Here is a 25820-nt window from a genome sequence, read left to right as displayed (position 1 = left end):
TCCCTCATTGACAGCAGGCTTTGAGGAGGCCCCAGCTGGAAAGGGAGCATAACCGGGGAGGTGTGAAGGCAGCTGGAATCTTTCCTTGGCTGGGCCTCCTGGAAGGTGCAGCTCAGAGTTTTAGTCTTGGATGGATAACCCAGAGCTGGGATGAAATAGAATCTGGCTCTAAGCCCTCCTGCTGCATTAGCCTCCAATTAGACACTCTCCCCTGTGGACAGGTGACTTCAGAACTGCTCCCAACTCAGATTCTTGCACCTTCTCTGAAGCAGCTAGTGCTGGCCACTACCCAAGACAGGTACTGAGCTAGATGGATGGCGGTGCTGACGTTTCCCAGCAGTGGGGCAGGGACACTGAGCGAGATGCACCTTTTGTGCTGAGGCAGTGTGGTTGGGAGTCCAGGTCCACTGGGCAAATCAGGCTGGTGATTCCTGTTTTGTCTTTCCGTTTTCTAGAGATCTTAAAAGAGAAATGGTCTCAGAGTCCACAGCTCTTTGGGGCCTTATCTGCTGACGCCCCTGACTGCTCCTGGTCCACACTGTAAAGGCCAGGGTGCCAACATCTGCAGCCCTCCTGGGTAAGTAAGGCCTCACTCAGTGCACTGAGTTGCTACCTGAAGCTGCTGTAAGATGGCTCGGTGAGATAAGCCCCTACCAGAGCTGCTCCCACAGAGCAATCACAAGCAGCAGATGGGCTGATTTCAGTGTTAGCCTCTCTCTCCGTTGGCACAGCGGGGTGGAACCAAATCCAATCCAATTAAGGGTAATTACCATTCACCCTAGCAAACTGCAGGAGACAGAACTCACTTTCTCCCAGTCTATTAATAGCTGTCAGCAGACACCGGCATCCTGCTGGGAGCCAGGGAGACTGAAAGCACTGGGCGGAGGTGGACTTGGAGAGATGCTATAGCTCTGTGATGGTCCTTTCACCATCAGCTTTGCACTGGGAATTATTTCCTCCTTCCAGGATGCAGCAGTTTCTTTCTCAGGCATTGGCGAGAGGGGATTCTGCTGCCTCAGGGATGTGGGAGACAGGCAGCTTGTTTAACTTGCACTTTCAAAATGAAATTGAGTGTGCTAGGAGGTAGGGGTTGCAGAGAGTTGAAGCAGTAACCCTGCCTTTCTCAGGACACGAGTTCATAGCCTGACCTGAGTCACTAGCTGAATGAATTGACTGATTGGCTGTCATGGCTGACAGTGCCACTCCTCAGGATCCAGGAAACTTTCTGCCACGTGGGGAAAGCTGGTCTGTGCATGAGACAGTTTGTCTGGATTTGGTCTGGACAGTGGAACACACCTGTCTGGAAGCTAAGGGCCATCACAGGCTGTACTTTCCCCTCCAAATACATGGGCCACTGCTTCAGCCAGCCTTCTCCAGCATCAACCCAGGGCAATGTGTACATGCAGAAACCCCACCACCTCCAAACAAACCCCTCCCCAGCATGCCCAGCTCTACCCCGGGGCGAAGGGGAGAGAGGAAATAGATCACCCGTGGTGCACATGAGTTATGTGGCTGCACTACTGGAAGATGTGCTTGGGTACTACTGTGGAGGGGTGTGGGGTGGGGAATAGGAAAGGTTTTGCAGACTAGACTAGAACCACATCCTCATCCAGTGCATGATTTACCGTCTTCACAAGAATGACCTGTTCAGCGCGCCCTCGGCCTGGCAGCTGAGCACTGGGGAGGGGGAGTGAGGAGCAGTAGTAGGCTATCTGTCCCGTTGTTACAGGGACAGTCCTTTCTGGAAGCTCTGACTGGCATCCGGACGGTTTTAAGTAAATGGACAAATTGTCCCGTATTTTGCAGGGCTCTTGTTCCTGAGTGCCCTCTGTCTTGCAGAGCAGCTCCCACTGCCAGGGAGCTGCACCACAGGGCAGCTACTCCACTTCCTGGCACCACCATTGCAGGGGGCAGCCTCCACTGCCAGGGAGCACCGCCGCAGACTGGCAGTCCCTGCTGCTGGGGAACCCCGCTACATGGCAGCTGTCTGGTTTCCCAACACCTCATGCCTCAAGGCAGCAGCCCTTGCTGCTGAGGAGCCCTGCCAGGAGGCAAGCTGCCTGGTTTTCCAAAGCCCCATGCCTTGGAGCGGCAGCCTTCACTGCCAGGGAGCTGCTCTGCAGGGCAGAAGCCCCCACTACCTAGCACCCTACTGCCAGGGAGCCCCATTGCAGGGCAGCTACCCCTACTGCTGGGGAACCTGCCACGAGGAGGCTGCCCTGTTCCCAGGCACCCCACACCTCAGGGCAGCAGCCCCCATCCTTGGTGCCCCTGCCATGGAGCAGCAGCACTCCTCCCCCACCCCCACCCCCACGCCAAGTGTCCCATATTTGGCATAGGAAAATGTAGTCACCATAAGCAGCACCAGAGCAGGACTGGGAAGTGTTTTGCACTGAATCTACACTCTGCTGGGCTCTGGCCAGTATGATCAGTTTCTGCTTCTGCATGCAGAAAACTCACCCTGTGTATGGGCATTTGACCTTGGAAATCTGCTCTGCTGGGTTGTTTTGTCAGTGCAAACCCCACAGGCCAATAACCAAAATCAGTTGACGGGTAACTGCTTTGGTGTGAGATGTTGCTGAAGCAGAGCAAAGTAGCCAGTTCTGGAGAGGTACAGAGTCAGCTGAGCCCCCTCCTTTGCCTGAGCATTCCTATGTCCTAATTTGCCCCTGAGTGATGCCTGTCACTTGTGAGTTACCGGGAAAGCCCCCCTGGGAATTTCCTGCCTGTACTAAATTGACTCCGGCCACTCCTGTGTTCCCTGCAGCCAGGGGCGAGGCATCCACTGTGTGAATGGTGCAAGCTCCAGACTCTGCAAACAAAACTCTGGGACTCCAGGGGCTGCTTTGGCAACTTGTCTGGATTCCAGTGGCATACAGCTCTGATATATGCTTGCACCGGCATCTTCCTTGATAGATGAGCATGAACTGCTTGTGGCTCAAGGACCTCAGCTAGGGACATACGCTTTGTGCTTTCACTGACCTAAAAGGAGGGGGTGGATGAAGGGCACTGGAACAATTTGTATAGCAGAGGTGCTGAGAACCATTGAACCAAACTATAAATTCAGCATCTAATGGAAAGTCTTTAATTCAGGGCATGGGGCAGCACCCTGTAGCATCCCTAATTTCAGCACTTCTGGGTGCTGGACGGAGACTGCAGGCAGAGTTTGGTCCATGTTTAATTCCACTAATCCAATGTTACTTCCTCTTCCTATAACTGTATGGTGCCCTATTGACTCAGCCACAGTTCTGCTGGACAGAAAGTATCAGCTATGCTCCCACAGCTGCACAGAGAGCCACATCCAGGGTGCCCCAGGCCAAGGAGGGGCTATTGGGGAGACAGCTGCAAAGAAAACCTGAGAAGCCTCACTTGAAAAAATAAAAGAGAATTCAAGAAGCCAGGCCATGGGCAGGACACCTGCAGCCCTGCTATCTCCTGTGCAGCTCTGTGTAGGAGGCAAAGGTTAGGAAGTTAGATTGATGCTGTGCACCTCTGAGTCATCTGGATGTTTACCAGCTTTGTGTAACAGCAATGTGCACTCCTGTAAGGCATTGCAACACATTGTGCAGGGCCAAGGAAAAGGCTTGTGGCTCTCTGAAGCAGCCAGGGCTAGTAGTGCTGTCTCAGTGTAAGTCACACGAACAATCAGAAACCCAAGCCCCATCCGGACCAGACATATATAGTCCTTCACCCCTCTCAGGACCTCAAAGAACGTCATCTCTCATTACAAGGCTCTCTGTTGCCTACAGCTGTTACTTCCAGTCTCCATCAGAAATGCTTCCTTATAGCAAACAAACAAACAAAAACAAAAAACTTTGACCCCCTAAAAAAATCCTTGGACATACAGTACACAGAAATTTGAGCTGGAGAATCCCTGTTATGTCACATCTTGTTTAGCCCACCAGAGCTGTCTCCATGAGCTAGGTTAGGTTTGTTCTTTACAGTCATGGTCCATCGTGTCCATGAAAGATATTAAACCTGTATTAGAGCAGGGACCTGAAACATTGGAGCACTACCCGTCCCCCTAAGATACCGTAGCTTCAGGACAATCTCATTTAGTTTGATGCTAAATTCAACTGATTTTATGCTACCCCCAAAACCCAGTGAGTGCCACCAAGTTTTGGACTGACAGTACATACAGGTACCTGCACCATAGATGTTTGACAGCCGGAAGGAGGACAACGGGGGTCTTTTTTAAGCCCAGGAAGGAGTGGGAGGCAGTGCTCAGGAAGATGAGAATCTTGGTACTAAACTAGGAATGAATTTCCTCTTCCTCTCTCCTCATTTTTTTGCAAGGGACACCTGACACTTGGGTTAATAGGCTTGGAGTCCTCACTGTGCTGTGCCAGAATACCTGTCACTACATCCAGCATCAATGGAAGCATACATTAGCTGGAGAATCAGCAATTAAATCACTAATACTGTCATTTAAGAAGTTGTCATTAGGTTTCTAAGTCAACACCTAATTGAGATGAATGAGCAAGTTCACCCCTCTCAGAAACTCAGACATCACTGCATCATTTATACTTGTGTCATATTCTGGAAGTTATATTAGATGCCATAAGGATTAGAGGCCTTTCCCAAAAAAGAAAAAGAAAGAAAGAATGAAAACTCAGATAGAGCAACAGAATTGTGGAGCCAAGTCAGAAAGAAGGCAATGATGTGATAATTTATGCAGCTGTATAATCTCATTCTGCGTGGAGTGCTGCTTACAGTCTATTCCCTAAGACTTTGTCCAATCTAGTTTGAGATGTCTCATATGATGGGGCTTCCAATCCTCCCCTTGAAAGACTACTTTAGCACTTAACGGAGCTCAACGGCAAGGACCATTTTCATGATGTTTAGTCTAACCTTTTCTTTTCCTGATTTCATCCCATTACTCCTGGTTACAGAAGTTGGGTTCCTGGCATTCTGGGGGTTTGTACCCTTCAACCTATACCTATAACCTTTATTCACTGTAATGTTGGGAATTTTCAAAGAATCGGTGCAGCTGTTTATCCCATATCTAGTTCTCATCTTCCAGATGCCTGTTTACAGACACATGGCTTGTTGCCATAGCAGACCTATATCCAGTTCAGTGCTTCCCCCACAAGCCCATTTTACAACAGAACAAATGTGGAAAATCCAGTCCCATCTAGTCATATAGAAAGGGTGGAGCATTACAACCCCCAGCGCAGGAGCTTCTGCCAGTTTCATTCTTGTATTCCTTCTACCAAAATCAGCCTTTCCGGTTCCTAAAACGAGGAAGGTATATTGCGTTATTATACATTGCCTTTTTTATTCCACAGTCTTATTTCTGACTGCCACTTATGCTGCTTTCTTGCTTAAGGGGGAGGCTGTCAAAGAAATTAAGCCCAAAATGTGACCTTCTGTATCTTCCAATTGCTCCGCTTTGGTGGGCAACGTCTTATGGCATCTGCAGCTCCACCTCGCTTTTTAAATCCATCACTGTGTCATGGAGCAATTACATAAAAGAGTCCACTTGCTAATGGTTGTTGAACTAGGGAATCATCAGTGTCACCCACTGATCAGACTTAGTCATGGTGACATTGTGAAGATTACTTGGTCGGGACCCCATCCTGATGCTTTTTTTAAAGATAGACTCTAATTCAGACAGGAACTAAGAGTTCCCTCAGTCATGGTTTGCAATATACGTGGGCTCAGTCTACTTTATCACAGTGATCCTTCCTGGCCTGCTAATCTATGAACCCTTACTTATATGAGTAGTCCCGTTGAACTCAATGTGTCTGATTCTCCTGCTGGTGTAAATTAGAAGCCGCTCCACTGAAGTCATGTACATGAGAGGAGAATCTTCCAAGTCTTATATTCTGCCCTCATCTCTGTAGTATCTGGGCTATTAATGGCCCAGTGGACATGTTTACATGCATGAAGATTGAAGGATTGGGACCTCTGTAAAGTCCTCCAAGAATAAAAATTACTGGAGGCCAAATTCTGAAACTCCTACTCAAGATGAGCAGCAACTTGTCTCCCACACAGCCTCGTTGGTTACAGTGGCATTGCCTGTGGTGTAAAAGTGTGGCAGAATCTGGCAATAAATAAATATTGCGTAAATTGTTGTTACAGTCTTGCCAATGCCAACCATTCTAATGAGCCAGGTCACAAAACAGTGAGATTATCTTCAAATCATGAGATTTACAAAAGATAGATTTAGGGGGTCTCTTTCTTTGCTTCCTGCTTCTTTAGGAGACATGAAACTCATGTTTTGAAGCTCTTCTGCACAACCATGAGGGAAAGGAACATTTTTTTTCTAATTAAAGGAAAACAAGCTCTCCCTAGACACGCAATAGAATCACAGGCACTGGCAACACTTAATATTCATAGCTTCACCGATGCCAAGGCCAGAAGGGACCATTGTAATTATCTTACTCTTCCCTCAAGGCAGGGACTGTCCACATGTTTGCACATTGGTCAGCATTGAGCACCTCATCTGCGTTTATAAAGACAACTGTCGATCCATCTGCAAATCTTGTTCCTCCCGTTTGAGCCAGGAAATGCTAACATGATTAGAAGTGAAAGGGATGGGAGAAAGATATTAATTTGTCTCTTTCAGTTTGTTCACTTTGGATATTTCTCAACATCTTGTGTGTACTCAGTTTCTATTTTGTCCAGGGTTCATGCCCTTCCACTGTCCCTGAAAAAAATAAAGGCATTAACTAGTAACAGCAGCACTACTGACAACAAACAGGCAATAGGGCAGTTTCTTCAAGCTGGAGTTAAGCCACCAAGCAAAGGACTAGCAGCAAAATTAAGCCTCTAGTCCTCTGCTCCACCAGCTCCCTATAGCCACAGAGCAAATAGGCTGGGGGAACCGATCTACGTTCTTCAGCAGTGTCTCTAACCTGCTAAAAGACCTTCCTAAATGTCAGCAACAGAGCAAACAAATAATAATCTTAACTGGTTTCTTAAGAGTATTTTTGGGACGCATCATTTAAAGGGGACTCTGTCAGAAAATATGACAGTTTGGAATTAGCCAAAAGGATTGCAAACCAACCAATGGAGGCAAAACCAGATCCCACAGCACAGCAAAGAATTCACCCTTCTAAGAGTAGTGCTTGTTAAGCTCTCCAGGGAAAGATCTGCAGCAGTTACCACAGATGACTTTTCAGTTGTCCCAGGCGATTCTAGGCCAACATCCTGAGAGGGCTGCTGTAAGTCAGTACCCTGAGTTGGTTCTGGTATGGCTATGATCTGAAGAAGTGGGTCTGTCCCACAAAAGCTCATCACCTATTAAATTATTTTGTTAGTCTTTAAAGTGCTACTGGAGTGCTTTTTTGTTTTCATAGTATACAGACTAGCACGGCTTTCTCTCTGTTACCTTGTTGTAGGGTTAGGGTCAAGATTTTTGAGACACATCATTTAAAGGGGACTCTGTCAGAAAATATGACTTGTTACACCTAAGAACTTAGATCGACACCCCCAGCCCCCCCACCCCGCCCCCCGAGCCAGATCCTTTCAGAGGATGCAAACTTGTCCAGATTTCACTGGGACTTGAGATGAGGTGACAGGGAGGGGTTCTCCCAGATTCAGCACCCTCCAACTCCCACTTTACTTTCCTCTCCTTCAAGAGCTGGAGGCCTGATTCTCCATTGCCCAGCATCTGACACAGTCGTTTACACCAGTGCAGAGTGTATACCAAACAGACAAATCTGAACAGCAATGTGTTACACCCATTTTGCCAGCTGTAGCAAGAATGTGAGGTCCAGGCCTGTGGACAATCAGACCTCCAGCATCTAAACATGAGCTACACCAAGTCACAGCTGGATGCAGTTCCCTCTGTAATGCAGCAGTAGTGCTCTGAGAGTCATCTCTGCATGGAGGGGAAGGATTCTGTAATGCAGGGACCAGCAAACCCCACCCCCACCGCCCCAGCACAGGGGCCCAGATTGGCACGTGGGCCAATTTTCATCGGCATACAAGGCAGGAGCTCAGCCTTGCCCCTCCACATCCATGCAGCCGGGAGCTTGCTTAAAGCCATGCTGCTTGTGGATTAACAAAAGGCCAGCTGATGCTACCAATCACCACCTAAATTAGGGGTCTGCAACCTGCGGCTCTGGAACTGTTTGTGGCACTTTAAGGATGTCTTTGTGACTCTCAATACTATAATTGCAAAGTTAAAAAAATTCCTGATTATTTTCAATAAATAGTGAATGTCTAAAAGCCCAACCATGAACAACTCACATCTAAATAGTGAACTATATGTGATCTCAAAACATTGGATAACTCCTCCTAGGTCCTTCAGAGAAAGAGAGAGGCTTCAGGTGTGAAAGTCAGGAAGACAGAGACCCAAACACACATGTAAAGTGTGAAGAAACTGAATATGTAAAAAGTTTGTGAAAGCCTTGCAGTAAACATGTATTGCATTACAAATCATTGTGTGTGCGCTGTTCTTAAAATAGGGGGTTACAAAAAGTATGGTTTGACATTATTTATTAAGGACCATCTTGTATTCACATGCATTGCATCTCTTGAATATTGAGTTTTTAACCAAACTGGGAAAAACGGCTCTTCTTGCTATTTTGGCTACCAACCCCTGACATAAACGGGAAAGCTCTGCATCTAAATTTATTAATGATGCTCTTGTAAGTTGGACTATTGGTGAATCACCAGCACTCAAACTGTACATAGAGGTCAAAAGGTCAACTTTCAGCACCCTCCTCCTCCCAAAGGTTGCTGACCTCTGGTGTAGAGACTCAAGGCTTGCCCACACTTGTAGCATGCCAGCTATACAGGTGGATGGTAACAGAGAGGGAGCTGTGTTAGTCTGTATTCTAACAAAACAAACCAGCAGTCATGTAGCACTTTAAAGTGTAACAAAATCACCTATCAGAGGGACCGACAGCTCAGTGGTTTGAGCATTGGCCTGCTAAATTTAGGGTTGTGAGCTCAATCCTTGAGGAGACCCCCTAGGAACTGGGGCAAATAGATGTCAGGGAGGGTGCTTGGCCCTGCCAAGGGGGCAGGGGACTAGATGAGATGACCTCCTGAGATCCCTTTCAGTCCTATGAGATGTGTATCAGGTGATGAGACCTGGTGGGACAGACCCACTTCCTCACAGCTGTGGCATTTCAAGCCCAGGGGGAGTTGGGGTGCTGGCTAATTTGTTTAGTGGGGCTGTGGACAGCCAATCGGCAGAGCTGACTGCCACCCCCCAGGGGTAAGGTGTGTGCGGAGGGGTCAGCACTGCACCCCACAAAGGGCAGGGCCCCGGCCAATCAGCCTTAGTGCTGCCCAGACCAAAGCGCGCTCCCTCCCACGGTCCTTGGAGCCAGAGCGCTGGGACAGCGCTCCCGGGACAGGCGGCTCCTCCTGGGGAGGTCTGCAGCTTGGCTCAGCGCCTCCAGGCAGCGGGAGCACCTGCACCGGCCCCGGTTCTCACGGCCCTGCAGGGGGGGGGCGGCGGCTGGAGCTCCGGACCCCTCTGCATTGCAGGAGCGCGGCTCTGGTACCGAGGGACGGAGCCGAACGCGCAGCCACGCATCCCCCGGCACCGCGGCGCCGACTCGCTTCCGGCCTCGGAATCCCGGCCCCGCCCTTGGCAACGGGCCGCTTCCTTAGCAACTGCGGCTGGGCCGGGCGGGCAGCCCGAGGTGGCGCCTGGTGCGGGGGGGCGCCGCGGGTGAGTTAGCTTATTCTGATCCCCCGAGCCGGGCCCTCCCCGTTTCCAGTGGCGGGGGCCCTGCCCAGCCCAGGGGCTAGAGTGGGCGGGGAGGACGGGGGGGCCGCTGAGCAGGGCCGGGCCCCTCCCCCCAGGGAATGCCCTGCAACCCACGTGGCTCTGCCGGGTGGTTTAGCGCCCTCCTCCCCCCAGCCCAGCCAGCTGGACTGCTCCTTCCGACGGAACCTGGGGAGTGCCTGGCCTGGGTGATGCACCCTTAGCCAGGGAAGCAGGGCGCTGAGTGCTGTCAGCCTGTTTGTCTGGAGCGCCTGCCCGTGCACGTGCCCCTCGTGTAAGCAGTAACCTCACCCCCTCTGGCCACTCACGCCCTCCCCACTGCTTACTTACAGAAAGACTCAACTGCTGTCACGCCGGCTGTGGGGGGAGGAGGAGAGGGGGGTGCCTAGGAGAAGACGCCGTGCTGCCGGGAGGTCACGAGCTGTGGCTGCGTTTCTCTTACAAAACATACAAGGCCCTATTACCCTTCTTAATCAGATCGGAACTGTGTTTGTCAGAAGATGTCAGGGCCTATTATGTGATACTTCGTGTGGTTCCTTTAAATGATGTTTGTTTGCCTGCTCTTTACTTTGCAACGTTTGATCATCCAGCATGGGCCTCCTTGTCATAAGTACAAATTAGAGAGGGTCTGCAGTAAATTGGGACTCTGGCACCATGAAGATGGCTCAGTGTAAGAACTTAGATAAGGAGAATACTTGATTTGAAAATCATTTCTGGCTTTGCTTACTTGCCAAAATCGGCATGGAAGCCCTCAGTGTCTTTTTTCCTTGTTGTTGCTGATCACATCACTAACAGCCTTTTTCAGCTTCTGGTGTTAGCATGCTATGTCTGCAGTGATAGGTGAAACAGAACTGTGAGGAGGGGTTGAAGTCAGATCTTGGCAGATGGAAAGCCCTTCAGGTCACCTTTAAGGACCCTGACATTTACAGAAAAGAATGCCAGAATGTCATTAGTAAAGAGACAGGATCATGTTCTGGCTGTTAAAGCAAAGGTCAGGGAATTCAGAAATGAGTTCTATTAATAATATTGTCATAGGCTTCCTCAATGACCCAGACAAGTCACTTACCCTCTCTGTACCGTATTCTCCCCAGCTGTAATATGCCTATCTTGAGGGGAATTAAATTAGCTGCAAAGTCAACTGAGATCCTTGGATTGAAGGAGCTAAAGAAGAGCAAAGTATTGTTTTAATTAATCATTAAAATTAATTAATTTTTATTGGGGGGCTAGAGATCAGCTACATGGAAAGGAAAGAGGATGAAGTCGCTGCCATTCAGGATGCTGCTACAGCAGGAGTGGGAAATAATTTTTGATGGGGGGGCACTCCAAGATTTTGGTAAGTGGTCAAGGGCTGAATTTTTCCGTGAGGAGTTTCGGGTCTGGAATGGAGGTTGCATGCAGAAGGGAGTTTAGAATAGGGACTGGGGCACAGGCTAGGGTGTGAGGTTTGAGAGGGAGTTTAATTGAAGGAGGGGGTTGTGACATGGGGCAGAGTTTCCTTACCTCTCTGTTGACTCCATATGTCTCAGTATTCCCATCGTGGATGTCTCCTTTCTCACAGTTACCTTACAAAAAGTGCCCCTTCATGTGATGACAAGACAGTGTTAGCCGCTGCCGATTGGCAAGTGTTGTTACAGGTGATGTTTAATTCCAGAGCTGCTAACTTTCTTGGGGTGTTAGTTCAGAAACACAATGACCCCATGACCTAGGAGTGTCTGATATGTTGCTGATGACTCAGGCAGCCTAAGTAAAAGGCAGTATAGAAAATAATGTTTTGTCTCTGGCATAGCTCATCATGTTGCTGACATAGATAGCCATGCCAGCAAATGGATGGCAAAGCTAGTTCTGCCAGATCTGAAATTTTCGAACATGACTGCAGCTACTACACTTTCCTTGTCCAGTATGTTGGGCATGCATGTGAGTGTATAAAAAATTGAGCCACGCTATAGCATTACCCCCATGGAAGTCAGCAGCATAGTTGCTTACTACAAACGTAACATATATTGGCAAAAATGGTTTGCAAGGTTCATCAGTGGCAGTAGCATTGGTAAGAATGATAGACTGACCTCACCGGTATTTTCTGTTATCATCCAGCCCTGCTCAGACCAGATCTAGATTATGTGATAATAAAAACATTTGCAGGTCAGCCAGTGTTTCCTCAGTCCTACAGCAACAAGAAACAAACTCCCTAAAATTCTGGCAAGACAGACTGTAAACTGTTGAGCCATAAGAGTTCTTGAAATACTTTCACATACATTTATGAGTTGTAACACTGATGTGGCTTTATGTTTAATCCATTTATTGGACTGATTTATTGCTGATTTAGAGGTTCTGTGAAATCAGAGGGATTCTTTACATTGACTTCAGTGGCATGGGATCGGGCACAAAAGCCAGAGACCTTTCTCCTGAGTATACTTCCTTATTTAACTAGGCCAAAGAGAGTAGAACTGCAGAAGGTAGAATGATAGCAGTCCAAAGTGGAATCATTGGGTAGAATTCTTTACCACCAGAAAAATGTAGTTTATTATTCTTTTCAGTAGCTTTATTCAGAAATGCAAATTGCTTTTATCAGTACATAAATAAAGCAGATTTGGAATCTACTACATGTTCAGTTTCAATGCCTATCTACTATGTATTTGAGAGAGTGAGTCTGTCTGTCTGTCAGACCAACAAACAGTTTGTTCAAGACTCCTCCTGAACGGTAAGAGCTAGGACCACGAAATCTGATATACAGCTTCCTCTTATCAAAACTTGCAGCAGTGTGTAAGGGTTTTGTTGTGCCAGGAAAATGGGATGTGCATGGAATGGGATTGCTTCTCATACATCCAGACAGAGAGAGACAGAATCACACAGCAGGTGAAAGGGGCTGGCAAGGCGCCCCTCCCCCCCCACCTGGCACTGCCCCAGCCCTGAGCCACTGGAGGGTGGGAGGAGGACAGAGGACTGAAGATCCTTCTACCCCCAGTTTGATTGGGTTTCATTGCTGGTATTCCCCTTCATCAGGGAGTGAGAGGAAAGTGCACAGTTTGCTGCCTTCCTTGCACTGGCTGGGGAACACGTGGGGCACATGAGCTATGCACTTTGCTCGTGTTCCCTGGCAGGGAGAGGAAGGAGAATAGCAAGCTGCCCTGGTATGAATCTTGGGGAGGCGGGATGGGGTGCACTGAGACAAGGACCCAAGCAACACTGGGAAAATGTGCTAGTCATTTAATATAAAACCTTTGTATTGAAGGCAATTTAAGTAGTGTAGAATAAGGGGAAAGGAGCATGTGTTACTTTTATTGACTGTTGTTGGCTGATTGATCAAGTTGTTATCCTCCATGAACTTATCTAATTCTTTTATGAATGAAGTTATAGTTTTTGCCTTCCCAGTGCCTCCGGCAATCAATTCCACAGACTACTTATCGTGTACAGAAGTGCTTCCTTCTGTTTGTTGTAAACCAGATACTTATTAATTTGGTGCCCCCTAACTCTTGTGTTATGAGAAGGGATAAATAACACTTCCTTATTTATTTTTTCACACCATTGATGATTTTATAGACCTCTGTCCTACCATCTCTCAGTGATCTGTTTTCTAAGATGCACAGTCCCAGTCTTTTTAATTTGTCCTCCTATGGGAGCTGTCCTATACCCCTACTCATATTTATTGCTCTTCTCTAACCTTTTCCAATTCTAAAATATTTTTGATGTGAAGTGACCAAAACTGCACTCAGTATTCAAGGTGTGGGTGTATCATGGATTTATATAGTATTGTGATATTTTCTGTCTTATTATTTATCCATTTCCTGTTTTTTTTATCCATTCCCTAATGGTTCCTAACATTCTGTAAGCTTTTAGGCTGCCATTGCACATTGAGTTTTCAGAGAACTAACCACAATGATGTCAAGATCTCTTTCTTAAGTGATAACAGCTTATTTTAGATCTCCTCATTTTATGAGTATAGTTAGGATTGTTTTCTACTGGGCATTACTTTGCACTTTACCAGCACTGAATTTCATCTGCCATTATTTTCCCCCAATCACACAGTTTTGAAAGATCCCTTTGTGACTTTTTCACAGTTGGTTTTGGACTTAACCATCTTGAGTAATTTTGTATCATTTGTAGTCTTTGCCATCTCACAGTTTACCCTTTTTTCAAATCATTTTTGAACATGTTGAACAGCACAGTTAGCAGTACAGTTCTTAGGGGACCATGCTATTGAACTCTCTGTAGTGTGAAATGTGACCTCTTATTCCTACCCCTGTTTTCCTATCTTTTAAACAGTTCCTGATATATGAGAGGAAGGGCAATCCCTGGCGGGGGGGGGAATCAGAGCCCTGAGCAACCCCCTCTCTGCCCTGCGTCTTCCCACCCCTGCTTCGCCTTATGCCCCCATTATACCCCTTACCAGAAACCAGCTCCCCTGAGTGATGCAGCCTGTGGAATTACTGGGGAACATGGCATGGGGCAACAGCAGGGTTAAGGCCCCTTTCCACTCACCATGACGGCAGGAACTGCAGGAAGTGGAGAGACTCAATAGCCTGCTCTGCTCTTCTGCCTGCATTAGAGCTGGGCTGTTCCACTTCACTACAGAGGTGGGAAGCAGAGTGACCCAGCCCAAGCCCACTGTGCTCTGCTCCCCTGAGCCTGCGTTATTCAGGAGAGCAGAACAGCAGATGCCAAGTCGCTGTGTTTCCTGCTGTCCTGGTGAAATGGAGCAGCCTGGCTTGTAGTTGATTGCAAAGCAGAGCAGATTGCTGCATCGCTCTGCTTCTTGCTGTTCCCGCCACTGTGGTGACTGCAAGGGTGCCCGACCCTGCTGCTGGCCCAGCTCCCTAGGTAACGCACCAGGCCTCTGTGGGCTAAACTCAGTAGGGGAGACCATCCTGTCCGTAGGACTGTTGGGGCATCTGCTGTGGGGCCCAGGGCAGTCGCCCCAAACCGTCCTATAAATGGAACAGCTCTGATGAGAAGATCTCTCTTATCCCATGACAACTCACTTTGCTTGAGAGCCTTTGGTGAGGGACCTTGTCAAAGGCTTTCTGGAAGTCCAAGTGTACTATATGGACTGGATCATACAAGTCCACATGTTCATTGCCACCCTCAAAAAATTCAGATAAATTAGTGAGGCATGATTTCCCTTTACAAAAGCCATATTGGCTCTTCCCTAACAAATTGTTCTTTGTGCCAGACAGTTCTGTTCTTTACTCGAGTTTCAAGCAGTTTGCCTGGTAGTTACGCTTACCAGCCTGTAATTACGAGGATCACCTATGGGGCCTTTTTTTTTTTTTTTTTTTTTTGCAAAAATCAGCCTTATATTACTTATCCTCCAGTCATCTGTTACAAAGACTGATTTAAGCAATGGGTTGTATAGCACATTTGGGAGTTCTGCAATTTCATATTTGAGCAACGTCAGGACTCTTGGGTGAATACCATCTGGTCCTGGTGACATAATGTTCTTTAATTTATTCATTTATTCCAAAACCTGCTCTATTAACATCTCAATCTGGGACAGTTCCTCTGATTAGTCACCTAAAAAGAATGGCTTAGGTCTGGGAATCTCCCTCATGTCCTTTGCAGTGAAGTCATTGTAATTTGCTTTTTAGTGTCTTATCAATCCATTCATTCATCCATCCAGGGTTGAAATATAAGTGACACAAACTCAGTTGCTGGAACTTGTTCGTCACATCAGCTATAGTTTTCTTCCTCCGATCTCTAAAGACAAAAAAAGTACAGTGGACTAAGCATTTCACAAAGGAATTGTGTCTGGAATGGAGGTACTGCACCCTGAAAGCCATGCCATGGAACAGGAGCAAGGGTATATAATTACCATGCCAAAGGTTGTGTGAATTGATTCAGTGTGATCAATGACTCAGCGTCAGACTTGGCACTCCGCAACACTTTGGAACCTTTGAGTTGATTCAGACACCTTGTGGAATAGTTATTGCACCATAACAAGCTCGCTCCTGCTATATTCATCTTCACACTGAATGCTAAGTAGGAACAATGGAGAATCGAAAACACAGAGCAAGAGAGAAATATACTTTGTTAGCACCATAGTTAACAACTGCTTCATGGGTCCAGTCTAGTGGCTGCCTGGTTCATACTGTGCAGTATCACATACGGGATTTGTCTAGGTTAGGAAAGAGACTGAGGTTAGCTTTGGATAACATATGTTACCTAATCCTGAGCTAACCTCAATCACTTTGATAATGCAGACAGACCCATGCTCTGTCTGCAGAGCATAGCATCCAGGAGCATAGTTTCCACAGGTCAAAGCTCTGTTAAATCCGAGGGCACATTTGTATTGCATTTGGCCCACAGGCAGCAGAGGCTACTCTGAGGTTATGGCTACATTATGCCACTTTTAGTGACAAAGTTGTGTCGATACAGCCCTGGCGCTAACGGTCAGTGTGTGTGAAAGCGGTTCGTCTGCTCTTCTGCTGACAAAATACTTCTCCATCCCATGAACAGCAGAATTCTCACTTGCACTTGCCACAGCAAAACTTTTGGGGTTGGGTTGGTGGGGGTCAGAGGGTTAAGCATCCATGAATGGCAAAAGTTTTGTTGATCAATTGCAGGTATAGACATAGCCTGTATGAGGGGAGAGGGCAGAGGTGCTTCTGTATGGGGAGCGGGAAGAGTCAGAGGCTGTGTCTACACGAGCCCCAAACTTCGAAATGGCCATGCAAATGGCCATTTGGAAGTTTACTAATGAAGCGCTGAAATACATATTCAGCGCTTCATTAGCATGCGGGCGGCCGCGGCACTTCGAAATTGACGCGCCTTGCCGCCGCGCGGCTCGTCCAGACGGGGCTCCTTTTCGAAAGGACCCCGCCTACTTCGAAGTACCCTTATTCCCATCTGCTCATGGGAATAAGGGGACTTTGAAGTAGGCGGGATCCTTTTGAAAAGGAGCCCCATCGGGATGAGCGGCGAGGCGCGTCAATTTCGAAGTGCCGCAGCCGCCCGCATGCTAATGAAGCGCTGAATATGTATTTCAGCGCTTCATTAGTAAACTTCAAAATGGCCATTTGCGTGGCCATTTCGAAGTATGGGGCTAGTGTAGACACAGCCAGTGTGAACAGGGGGAGGTCAGGAACAAGAAAGATACTCAAGGATGGTGCTCTGCATCATGGGGAACAAGGAATATTTGGGGCATCAGAAAAGGATGGGGATGCATCACCTACCTGCTCACCAGCACCACAGCAGCTGCTTCTACCCTGCATGCACACAGTTTGCAGGGATGGAAACAGAGCAGACCCCACAATATTTCCAGAGTAAAAACAATATGGCCAAGTGGTCATGTTGGAGATTAGTGCTGATATCTTGCAGGTGATATAGTTTGATGTTTAAATAAGTGTAAAACTTTGCTGACATAGTCTCTCAAATACAACAGGAACCATTTCCCTTTTCTTCTCTAGTTCTGAGCATTTCACAGAGCTCCTCTCTTTCTTCATAGCAGGTTGTTTTCTCATTGTGTCCACAGGCAGTTTGGGGGGTTGTGGGGATTGGCAGAACCTGCTACGAAGGTATCAAAGACACAGGGGCTGGTGCTGACTGAGCCAGCTCCTGTCAGTGCTATAAAGAAAGATGGAGCAGTCTCAGAAAGGGGAAAGAAATAATGAGCTTGGTCTGTGTGGCAGCATCTGCTTCTCTCCTTTTAAGGGAAAAGATGCGTGGGATCAAACCACTGCTCAGCAGAGAGGTGCAGGGGGTGGGGTGGGGGAACAATATGGCATATGATTCAACATGGCTGCAGGCTTCATTGTAGGATGTTTTTGGAGGGTCTTTTTGGAGGAACATCTTGTCATGATCTACTGCCCATTTCTAGATTAGCCACAAGTTCTAAGTCAAACTGGGCTCTGAAGTGTAAATACATATATGGACTGGCCTCTCAGCTCCTGGTCACAAGGTATGTCATGCACGTAGACACCGCCCGCCCCAAAACAAAATAATTTGTTAGTATGAGTTACTGCCAATGGGAATGCTGAGTTGGGAAAGGAGACAGTAGGAGTCATCTGAGAGAAATTAAGTTACCTGGTTTCCTAGTCTGTTCTTTGTCAAGCCCCTCGCTGAGAGTTTCTGCATGACTCTTTACAAGCTGCTGTCATGCACATGGGTCCATGAAGGCTGAGAGAGGCACGCGTGTCTGTGGTGGGGTGGAGGAAAAAGAACTGAAAAAATTGATCCACAACAGGGAGAAAAGAGATTGTTGGTCTTTACGGACACAGTGGCTAGAGTTGCGACTGGCAGTCAGGACTGCTGCATTCTGTTCTATTCCAGTTCCATTTGGTGGATGGAATAAGAAACCCAGAAAGACTGGTGTTGGCTGCAGGAGAGGCAGGGGGAGCTCAGCTAAGTCCATAGGTTCTCCTTTACCTCCTCATTGCCAATGTGGGGCCTATCTGCCCCATCACACTGACCCCTTTCACAGGGGTGTTGAAGCTCCAGTTAACAAATGTTTCCTTGTAGAGGCAGACGGCTGTGTGGAGTAGTGAAAAAATCACAGCTGTGAGTTAATACAGTTGCAGTGAACTTCAACATCTAAAGCATTAATATTTTTATATAGCAATACCATCACATTATTTATGTTTATGATGCAATGCCCCCACTGTGCTAAGTGCTGTATAAATACACCAGCAGTAGACAGTTCCTGCCCTGCACAGGTTCAGTCTAAATCAGGCAAAACAGACAATGTGTAGCAAACAAGGGTAGCAAAGTGAGCAATGTGATGGTAATTAGAGGGATGTCATGTGAGCACCACCATTTTGTTGTTGTTGGGTTTGTTTATTTAGCACCACAGAGACGTTCCAGTTATTGGCCCTTGCTTAAACTGTCTTTTTTCCAGGAACTCTGGCTGGATATGTGCTGATGGCATGGTTCTAATGAAGACTTTCCTTCCATTTCAACTAAGGAGGTAGGCTCACCTTAGCACTTGAAGATGGTGGAGCCAGTTTCTGGAGACATGAATGTGGTCTCTCCCCCACGGAAAACATCTGTGGTGAACCCTGCAGCCAACCCCCGACGTATGCGACGGATCATTGCTGAGGACCCCGAGTGGTCCCTGGCCATCGTTCCATGCCTCACCGAGCTCTGCCTCCAGCACATTGTCAGCAACTTTGAAAGTAAGCCACAGTCCCTTCCCTGCAGCAGTCCTGCTGACCACATGGGAAGCCTGTCCTGCTGAGTTCAAACACAGGGAGAGAGTAGTCAGAGAAAAACATGTCTCCTGCTGCACAATAGCTAGATGTCAAGTATCGGAGGGGTAGCCGTGTTAGTCTGGATCTGTAACAGCAACGAAGGGTCCTGTGGCACCTTATAGACTAACAGAAAAGTTTTGAGCATGAGCTTTCGTGAGCACAGACTCACTGATGCATCTGATGAAGTGAGTCTGTGCTCATGAAAGCTCATGCTCAAAACTTTTCTGTTAGTCTATAAGGTGCCACAGGACCCTTCGTTGCAATAGCTAGATGTGTCCACATAACTCCATTGGTTTCCACTGAGTTACAAGGGGGATGTATTTGGCTCACTAGGACAACTGCATAGAATGAGAAGGTGCTCTGAACTCAGCTCATCATATCTGTTACTCTTCAGTTTCCCTCCGTGCCCTGCTTAGACTCACTATCTCAGCCTCTGCCCTGACCACTGAAGTTAGATTTCTCTGCTCTTTGTCATCATGCACATTACAGTAGCGTCCAGGGGCCCAGTCACGCCCCTTGTGCTGGGTGTTGTACAGAAAGAAGTAGAACTATGCCCTGCCCCAGCTGAAGAATACAAGTAGTGAATGAAGACTCTGGGCGTGGGATAGAATCTTAGGATCTCACTAACATTTCCACAGGAATCAGCTGTGATGGGACAACCCAAGAATGGTGACGTGCTCAGGTGGAGAGTGTGCATCTGAACCAGGTTAATTGCTAAGAAACAGCAAGGGTGCTAGTCTAGCAAGCAGCCAAGCGGGGTTTCAGAGTTTGGGTCCCAAGCTGCCAGGGTCTGGGAGTCCCATGAGACTGGGAAGGGGACTGAGAAGGAGGAACGCTACAATCCCTAGTGATGCTCTCCGCTGACTCAGAATAGTGGCACTGAAGGTCTCAGAAAGGGTTTGTTAAAAAGAAGAGTCACTGCAGTGCAAGGATGTTAGTGTGTAGCTGGAAATGGAGGGAATACAGACGGAGGTCTCCAAGCAAAGCCGCACCGCTCCTCTTATGTAGAGATCTTCAGCAGACAGAGACTGCCAGGGAGAGAAAATGGCTTCTCAGAATAAGATTTTCTATATGTAAACAGACCTCTCCACTGCTAAGCTCTACAATTCCATCACAGTGATGAAAGTTAATAGGAATCAGGCATATAGTACTATCAATGCATATGGCACTCTGCAGAAATTCCTGCCCCGAAGAGCTGCCAGTGTCAAAGAGATGAGGTGAAAGTCAGGGCAGAGGTTCAGAGAAGGTGATTGAAGAGAGATTAGTGGGGGAGAAAGGAACACTTTACTGAGTAAGGCTGGTTTGAATGAGAAGACAGAGAGCTTAGTGGGCAGAAAGTGGGAAGTTGTTTTAGCAGACTATACAAAGGTGCAAAACCGAGAGAAGTTTTATAAAGAACAGTTAGAAGGTCCAGACCCAAAATGTTCTCCATTAAAAGGTTATAATCCCACGAGGAAGTGCTCCAAACAACAAGCCAAATGTTGCTCTCACATATGGCAGTGTAAATCCAGAGCAGCTCCATTCACATTAGTGATGTTATTATGGATTCACACTGGTGTGCCAGAGGAGAATTTTTCATTAACTATCTACTTAGACAACAGGAAGTCCACCACCTAGAAATAAAAATACAAAATCGCTAACCCCAGTTATGTAGGACTGACAAGATTATCATAGCATGGTACTATGGGAGCAGCAGAAGGGAGAGTAAGTTAACCGATGCTGTTTCCAAAGAACGTATAAAGTCAATGTTTGCTAAATGGTAAAAAAAACTTACGTTAATAGGTCTAGGTTAGAATATTATTCACAAGGATATTTCTAGGGGGAATTGGATCAGTGCAAATAACCCCTCAGACTCAGAATGCCTTTGGGGATAACCTCTCCTTTTCTTTATTCTGTACAGAAAATCCTGTTGTGGACCGTCTCCTACCAGAACACCAACGGAGAGTGCTGGACAAGATCTCCACAGGCCTGCCCCTCACAGTGACTGCCAACCTGATCAGCGATGAAGGCTACTGGAAGAGGTGCTGCACTGAGCGCTGGGCGGTGTGTGATGTCTCCTGCTATGGGAGCAGCTGGAAGCGGATGTTCTTTGAGCGCCACTTGGAGAACATCCTGAAGTACTTCATCCCTAACACAACAGACCCCAATCAAGTCCTGGAGGCCATCCCACTCTGCAAGGAGTATGTGAGGAAGCTGGAAATTGATCAGTTCCTGCCACCGGTGAAGCTGGATCAGAAGAAGGAAGAGGAAGACATGTCCGATTCCGGGAGCGATATTGGGGTCGATGAATTCTGCATGCATCACTATGACCTAGGAGTGCTTACTACTGCCCTTTCTCACCTGGAAGAGCTGCATCTAACATATGGTGTGAAAGACTGTGGCATGAACTTTGAGTGGAGCCTCTTTGACTTCACATATCAGGACTGTTGCGCTCTGGCCAATGCTATAAAGAAGTGCCACACCTTGAAAGTAACTTACCCAACCTAATTTTTTTAACCATTAAATGTTGAAGTATAAGCTGAAACAGGGATAGAATGCCTTGGCAAAGAGCCAAGAGATCAGTTGTATTTACTGCTCAACATTAATCTTCCCAGTCCAGTGGGTAGCTTCCACGTGTTTGGCAGAAATAGTTTGTCTTTCTTAGGCAAACTTTTCTAATTAGGTGCTTAACTATATTCTTAGGGCATGATAAACTGTAACATGCAGGGGGCACAGCCAAATCACAAAAACTGGTAGTGTATTTGAAAAGCATTTGATGCCACACAATGTGGAAAATTAAGAGGTAATATAAACAGGTCTGTGTCTGTGTCTATTCAGATTCATAAAATTGCCTGCACAAGGTCTGAATTTGGACAAATGAATAGAAAGTTAATATGTGAAGCTGTCCTTTCCCCCATCAGTCAGGCTGTTTGTTAGCTAAGGGTAGGACTTTCCAGTGCCTGTCTAACTTCATGTTTGATATGAAATGAATGTGATTGCCTGTAATTTAATATCTAGCTATGTGCTGTTTGTTATCATGTGTTGCCTGAGGTTCAGTAAAGCCTGCATCTTACTAATGTGAATAGGCCTTTCTCCTGTGGCACCTCTCCTGGGGATGGGGATAAGCAGAGAGCCATTTCTCTGTGAGGCCAGTCTCTTAACTTTTACAAGCAAACACATGCAAAATGTTCATTAAAAAGGAAATGTGATAGGAGGCCACAAAGCAGCACAGATTTCCCCAAAATATCAAAGGGAGATGTTAGAACTTACAATACAGTGGATGTTTCTCTCTGGACAATAGCTTAACCCTCAGCTCCACAGTTCTAGCAGTACAGAAATTCTGCCCCTCACATTCTTAGACGAGTAGGACTGGGAGGAACCTCAAAAAGCCATCAAGTCCAGTATCTTGTGCTGAGGTAGGACCCTTAAACCCAGGCCCTCCCTGACTGGTGTCTGTCCAACCTGTTCTGGAAAACCTCCAAAGATGGGGATCCCACAGTCTCCCTTGAAAGCCTGTTCCAGAGTTTAACTAATTCCGAAGTTCAGCGAGTTGACACATCACCAGTCAGAGGAAAGGCAGACTAATATGACCCCTCACTCTCTGCATATATGACAGGCTTTGCAATCGCCTTCCCTGTTAAATGAAATGAGCTCTTCTGTGGCCATACAGATCCCATGGCCACGAGTTCCCTTTTGGAGGCAGCAGTGTCATTTCTGGTGTACATGCAGACAGTAGGATTTTATATTTTAGGTAGAGGTGAAACAATGGCTGTCACATTTGAAGTTCGGCATTGCCCTCTAGATAGGTTAGGTGCTCGATTCACATTGACTTTCAGTGGAACTTGGGCACCTACCTCACTTAGGCTTTTTGCAGCTCCCTCCCAAAATATGATGGTAGTTGCTGTGCCAACAAGTGTAATTATATCTGTGTTCCACAGGTCTTCAAGCTGTGCCGGAGCAAAGTGGATGATGAAAAGACACGGGTCTTGATATGGAATATGTTAGATCACCCATGCTTGGTGGAGCTGGACTTGTCTCACAATCTGATTGGGGACCGGGGAGCACGAGCCACTGGCAAGCTGATCAATCACAGCAAGCTAGAAATTCTCACCCTGTGCAATAACCGGATCCGGGCCCAAGGAGCCCAGGCTATCGCTCATGCCCTAGCCAAGAATTCTACACTGACCTCTCTGAACCTGCGCCTCAACTGCATTGAGGATGAGGGCGGCCAGGCAATAGGCCATGCCCTGCTGACTAATACCACTTTGACATCTATCCAGCTGGGAGGCAACGAGTTGTCTGAGCCAACAGCTACCGTCTTCTCCCAGGTCCTTGCTCAGAACACAGCTCTGACTAGCATCAACCTTGCATGCAACCACATAGGGGTGGTAAGTTGCTTCCCTCCTGAAGAGAAGTCACTCCTGTCTGCTGGCATCACAGCAGCTAGTGCAGTCAAAGCAATTATGGGGGTGATTCTACATAAAGCAAATTCAGAGCTGCTTTCATCTGTGAACTGCTGCCCCTCACCAAAAAGCCAAATTTCTCTCCATTGCACTCGCTGCCACAGCGATCTTGTTTTGATGATTATAAATTATTGAATGTAGAGGAGCTGAAGCTATGGCAGGCATCACTAAAGAGAGGAAACCTCTATTGTTTCACGCTCCCTGCACTCTCTATACACAATGAGACCCTCAAGTTGAAACCTGTATTTTGTGAATTTGGCCTTAGGGGATTGAGAGGTTTGTTTCCAAGTTAAAGACAGGCCCAGATATTCAGGAAATACTTCTGAGACCATCATGGGCTGGAGAAGTGAGGGCTGGGTAATAAACAGTGATGTGAGTTTGCTAAAGCCATGTGAAATTATGATTTAAAATGGCATCTGTCCCATTGCAGCATGTTTCTCAGCAGTGTACAGGTACAAAGGCATTACCCTCATAATTTCTCTCTGGTATCATTGTTAGAAAACCGGCTCACCTGCAGCATTTCCATAAGTTTCAGCTCTGCTATTGAGTCATCATATGGCTTTGGCCAAAGTTTTCGTATCCATATGCCTAATATTCAGCTCCTAACTCCAAGTGGCCTGATTTTCAAACCTGGTGGGCATTCACAAATCCCACTAAAGCTACTGCTGGTGTTCAGCTTCTCTGAAAATGTGGTCACTTCTATTTAGTTGCCTACATGTAGAAAAAGAATCCTAAATCTAGGCAGCCATGTTGGAAAATGTTCTTTAAGTGCTCTGTGCCTCAGTTTCCCAGTTGGTATAATGGAAATAGTAGAACCTACTATGCCTGTCTGCCCACCTTACGGGGGTGGGGGGAGCTGACAATCTATTAGCCAATGCTTTTAAAGAGCACAGAAGATGGCAAGCAATTTAGTAGCTTTAATTCTTATTAGTCTCTAAATAGCAAAGAGACAGAATGTAATGGTGAAAGTAGAAAGGGGTATTCTAAGGAGTGGAGGCTTATACTTGGAAATAATAACCCTAATGCTTATCACCTTCTATCCGAGAGTCTCCAAGCACTTTGCAGATATTCATTAATGAAGCCCCAGCACACCCTGAGAAGTGGGTCAGTACCATTGCCCCCTTTTACAGATGAGGAACCAGAGGCACAGGGAAAGGAAGTGACTTGCCTGAGGTGGCCCCATGTTTATTAGTAGAACTGGAAATAGAACCTATTTCTAATTCCTCACCCCTGTTGTAACCATTAGATGACACTCCCATCCCAGCATGGGACTCCAGGCCAAGAGTTGTGGCTCCCAGGCTCCTGGTGGAACCATGAGAGACACAACACACTCAGCGTTTGGTCCTGTGCCTGCATCCCTGCTGATTTCAAAGGTAGACTCCTTTGCTTCCTTTCCCACTTCCTGCTCTCCTCAAGGAGGTTGGGGCAAGAAGAGGGGTTGCACAAGGTGGGAGCAGAATGTTTACTTGGTATCTGTTGACATTGTTTGACAATACCTGGGGTTCAGCACCTCCAGAAAACATCTGTTGGGCCAGTCCCTGGGGTGGGTGTTGACAGGTCAGGGAGGTAAGGGTACCAAGGTAAGCTGCTCCCAAAGCCCCAGAACTCCCGAGATCTGTGCCAGATTTTCCATCACAGCTTAATGTCCTCAGCGTATTGACCTTCAGTTGCTTAGGAGGCTCTGCCTCACCACGGGTGTCCCAGGAGTTAGCCTCCTTTTCAGAAACCAGCCAGAGGGACCTGCATTGACATTAGCCGGAACAGGAACAGTACACCTAGTTGTGCTGGCATTGATGTTCGCTAGCATGGAGCTGAACAAATACATTGACACATCTCTAACAGTTTATCAGCTCAGTCTTAACCAGCCAGGAGCCTGCGAATTGCTGACATGATACCCAGAGGGTGCCATTAATATGCACTGTGTGCACATTCCCCTGTTCTGCTCTCCTGCCAGTAACATTTCAGGCTTGGCTGACTCTTGCTGAGGGATAAGATACGCTATTGTCATGAACAACTGCTTAGGACAAGTGCGATGGCAATGCATGTGCTTCTTTGTCCCCTACTCCACCTCCAGGCACTAGGTGGGTGCCAGTGACAGGTGCTCTGGGGCTGGGGGACATGACGCCTCAGCTTTCCCTCCAATTCTGCTTTCGTTGGCCCTTCACGCTCGTTTCCTTTCTGATTCCAGGATGGTGGGAAGCAGCTGCTGGAAGGGATGTCAGATAACAAGACCCTGACTGAATTTGACCTGCGGCTGGCAGAGGTGGGGCAGGAAAGTGAGTACCTCATTAACCAAGCTCTGAAGGCTAACCAGGAAATTGCCCGTCTGAAAACCTTGCACCAACCAAATTCCCTGGAAGAGAAGTCCCCAGACCTTGGTTAGTCTATCCCATGCCTGAATGCCCCACAATAGCCTTAGCAATGAAATGTCTCTCCTCGTTGGGCAGCTGTGGGCGAATGATATGAATTCCTGATGGGGGGGAGGGGTAAGAAACCATACCAGGC

The 25820-nt window shown here is 47.3% G+C and overlaps 2 protein-coding genes across 2 annotated transcripts in view; one reads left to right on the top strand and one right to left on the bottom strand.

Moving 5' to 3' along the window:
- Nucleotides 1–453: 453 nt before the first annotated feature.
- DRC5 (dynein regulatory complex subunit 5) lies at nt 454–25820 on the top strand. Its single transcript, XM_074989785.1, has 5 exons — nt 454–577; nt 18522–18798; nt 20774–21342; nt 22791–23240; nt 25504–25820. The coding sequence occupies exons 2-5, from the start codon at nt 18615–18617 to the stop codon at nt 25696–25698; spliced, it is 1398 nt and encodes a 465-aa protein (XP_074845886.1). The 5' UTR covers nt 454–577; nt 18522–18614; the 3' UTR covers nt 25699–25820.
- TMEM151B (transmembrane protein 151B) overlaps nt 18810–25820 on the bottom strand; it is a 37419-nt gene continuing 30408 nt past the window's right edge. Inside the window, exon 3 of the transcript XR_012644942.1 lies at nt 18810–18853. The gene's annotated coding sequence lies outside the window, so the exon portion shown is untranslated. The remainder of the gene's footprint in view (nt 18854–25820) is intronic.

Source organism: Carettochelys insculpta, chromosome 3, assembly GCF_033958435.1.
Source record: "Carettochelys insculpta isolate YL-2023 chromosome 3, ASM3395843v1, whole genome shotgun sequence".
Taxonomy (NCBI): Eukaryota; Metazoa; Chordata; order Testudines; family Carettochelyidae; genus Carettochelys; species Carettochelys insculpta.
This window is presented reverse-complemented; position numbering and strand designations above follow the sequence as displayed.

Excerpts from the sequence above, each read along its gene's own strand:
- DRC5 (XM_074989785.1), top strand. The coding sequence starts at position 18,615 with ATGGTGGAGCCAGTTTCTGGAGACATGAATGTGGTCTCTCCCCCACGG. Across the intron at positions 18,799-20,773 it reads CATTGTCAGCAACTTTGAAA|AAAATCCTGTTGTGGACCGT; the intron begins GTAAGCCACAGT and ends TATTCTGTACAG. Across the intron at positions 23,241-25,503 it reads CATGCAACCACATAGGGGTG|GATGGTGGGAAGCAGCTGCT; the intron begins GTAAGTTGCTTC and ends TTCTGATTCCAG.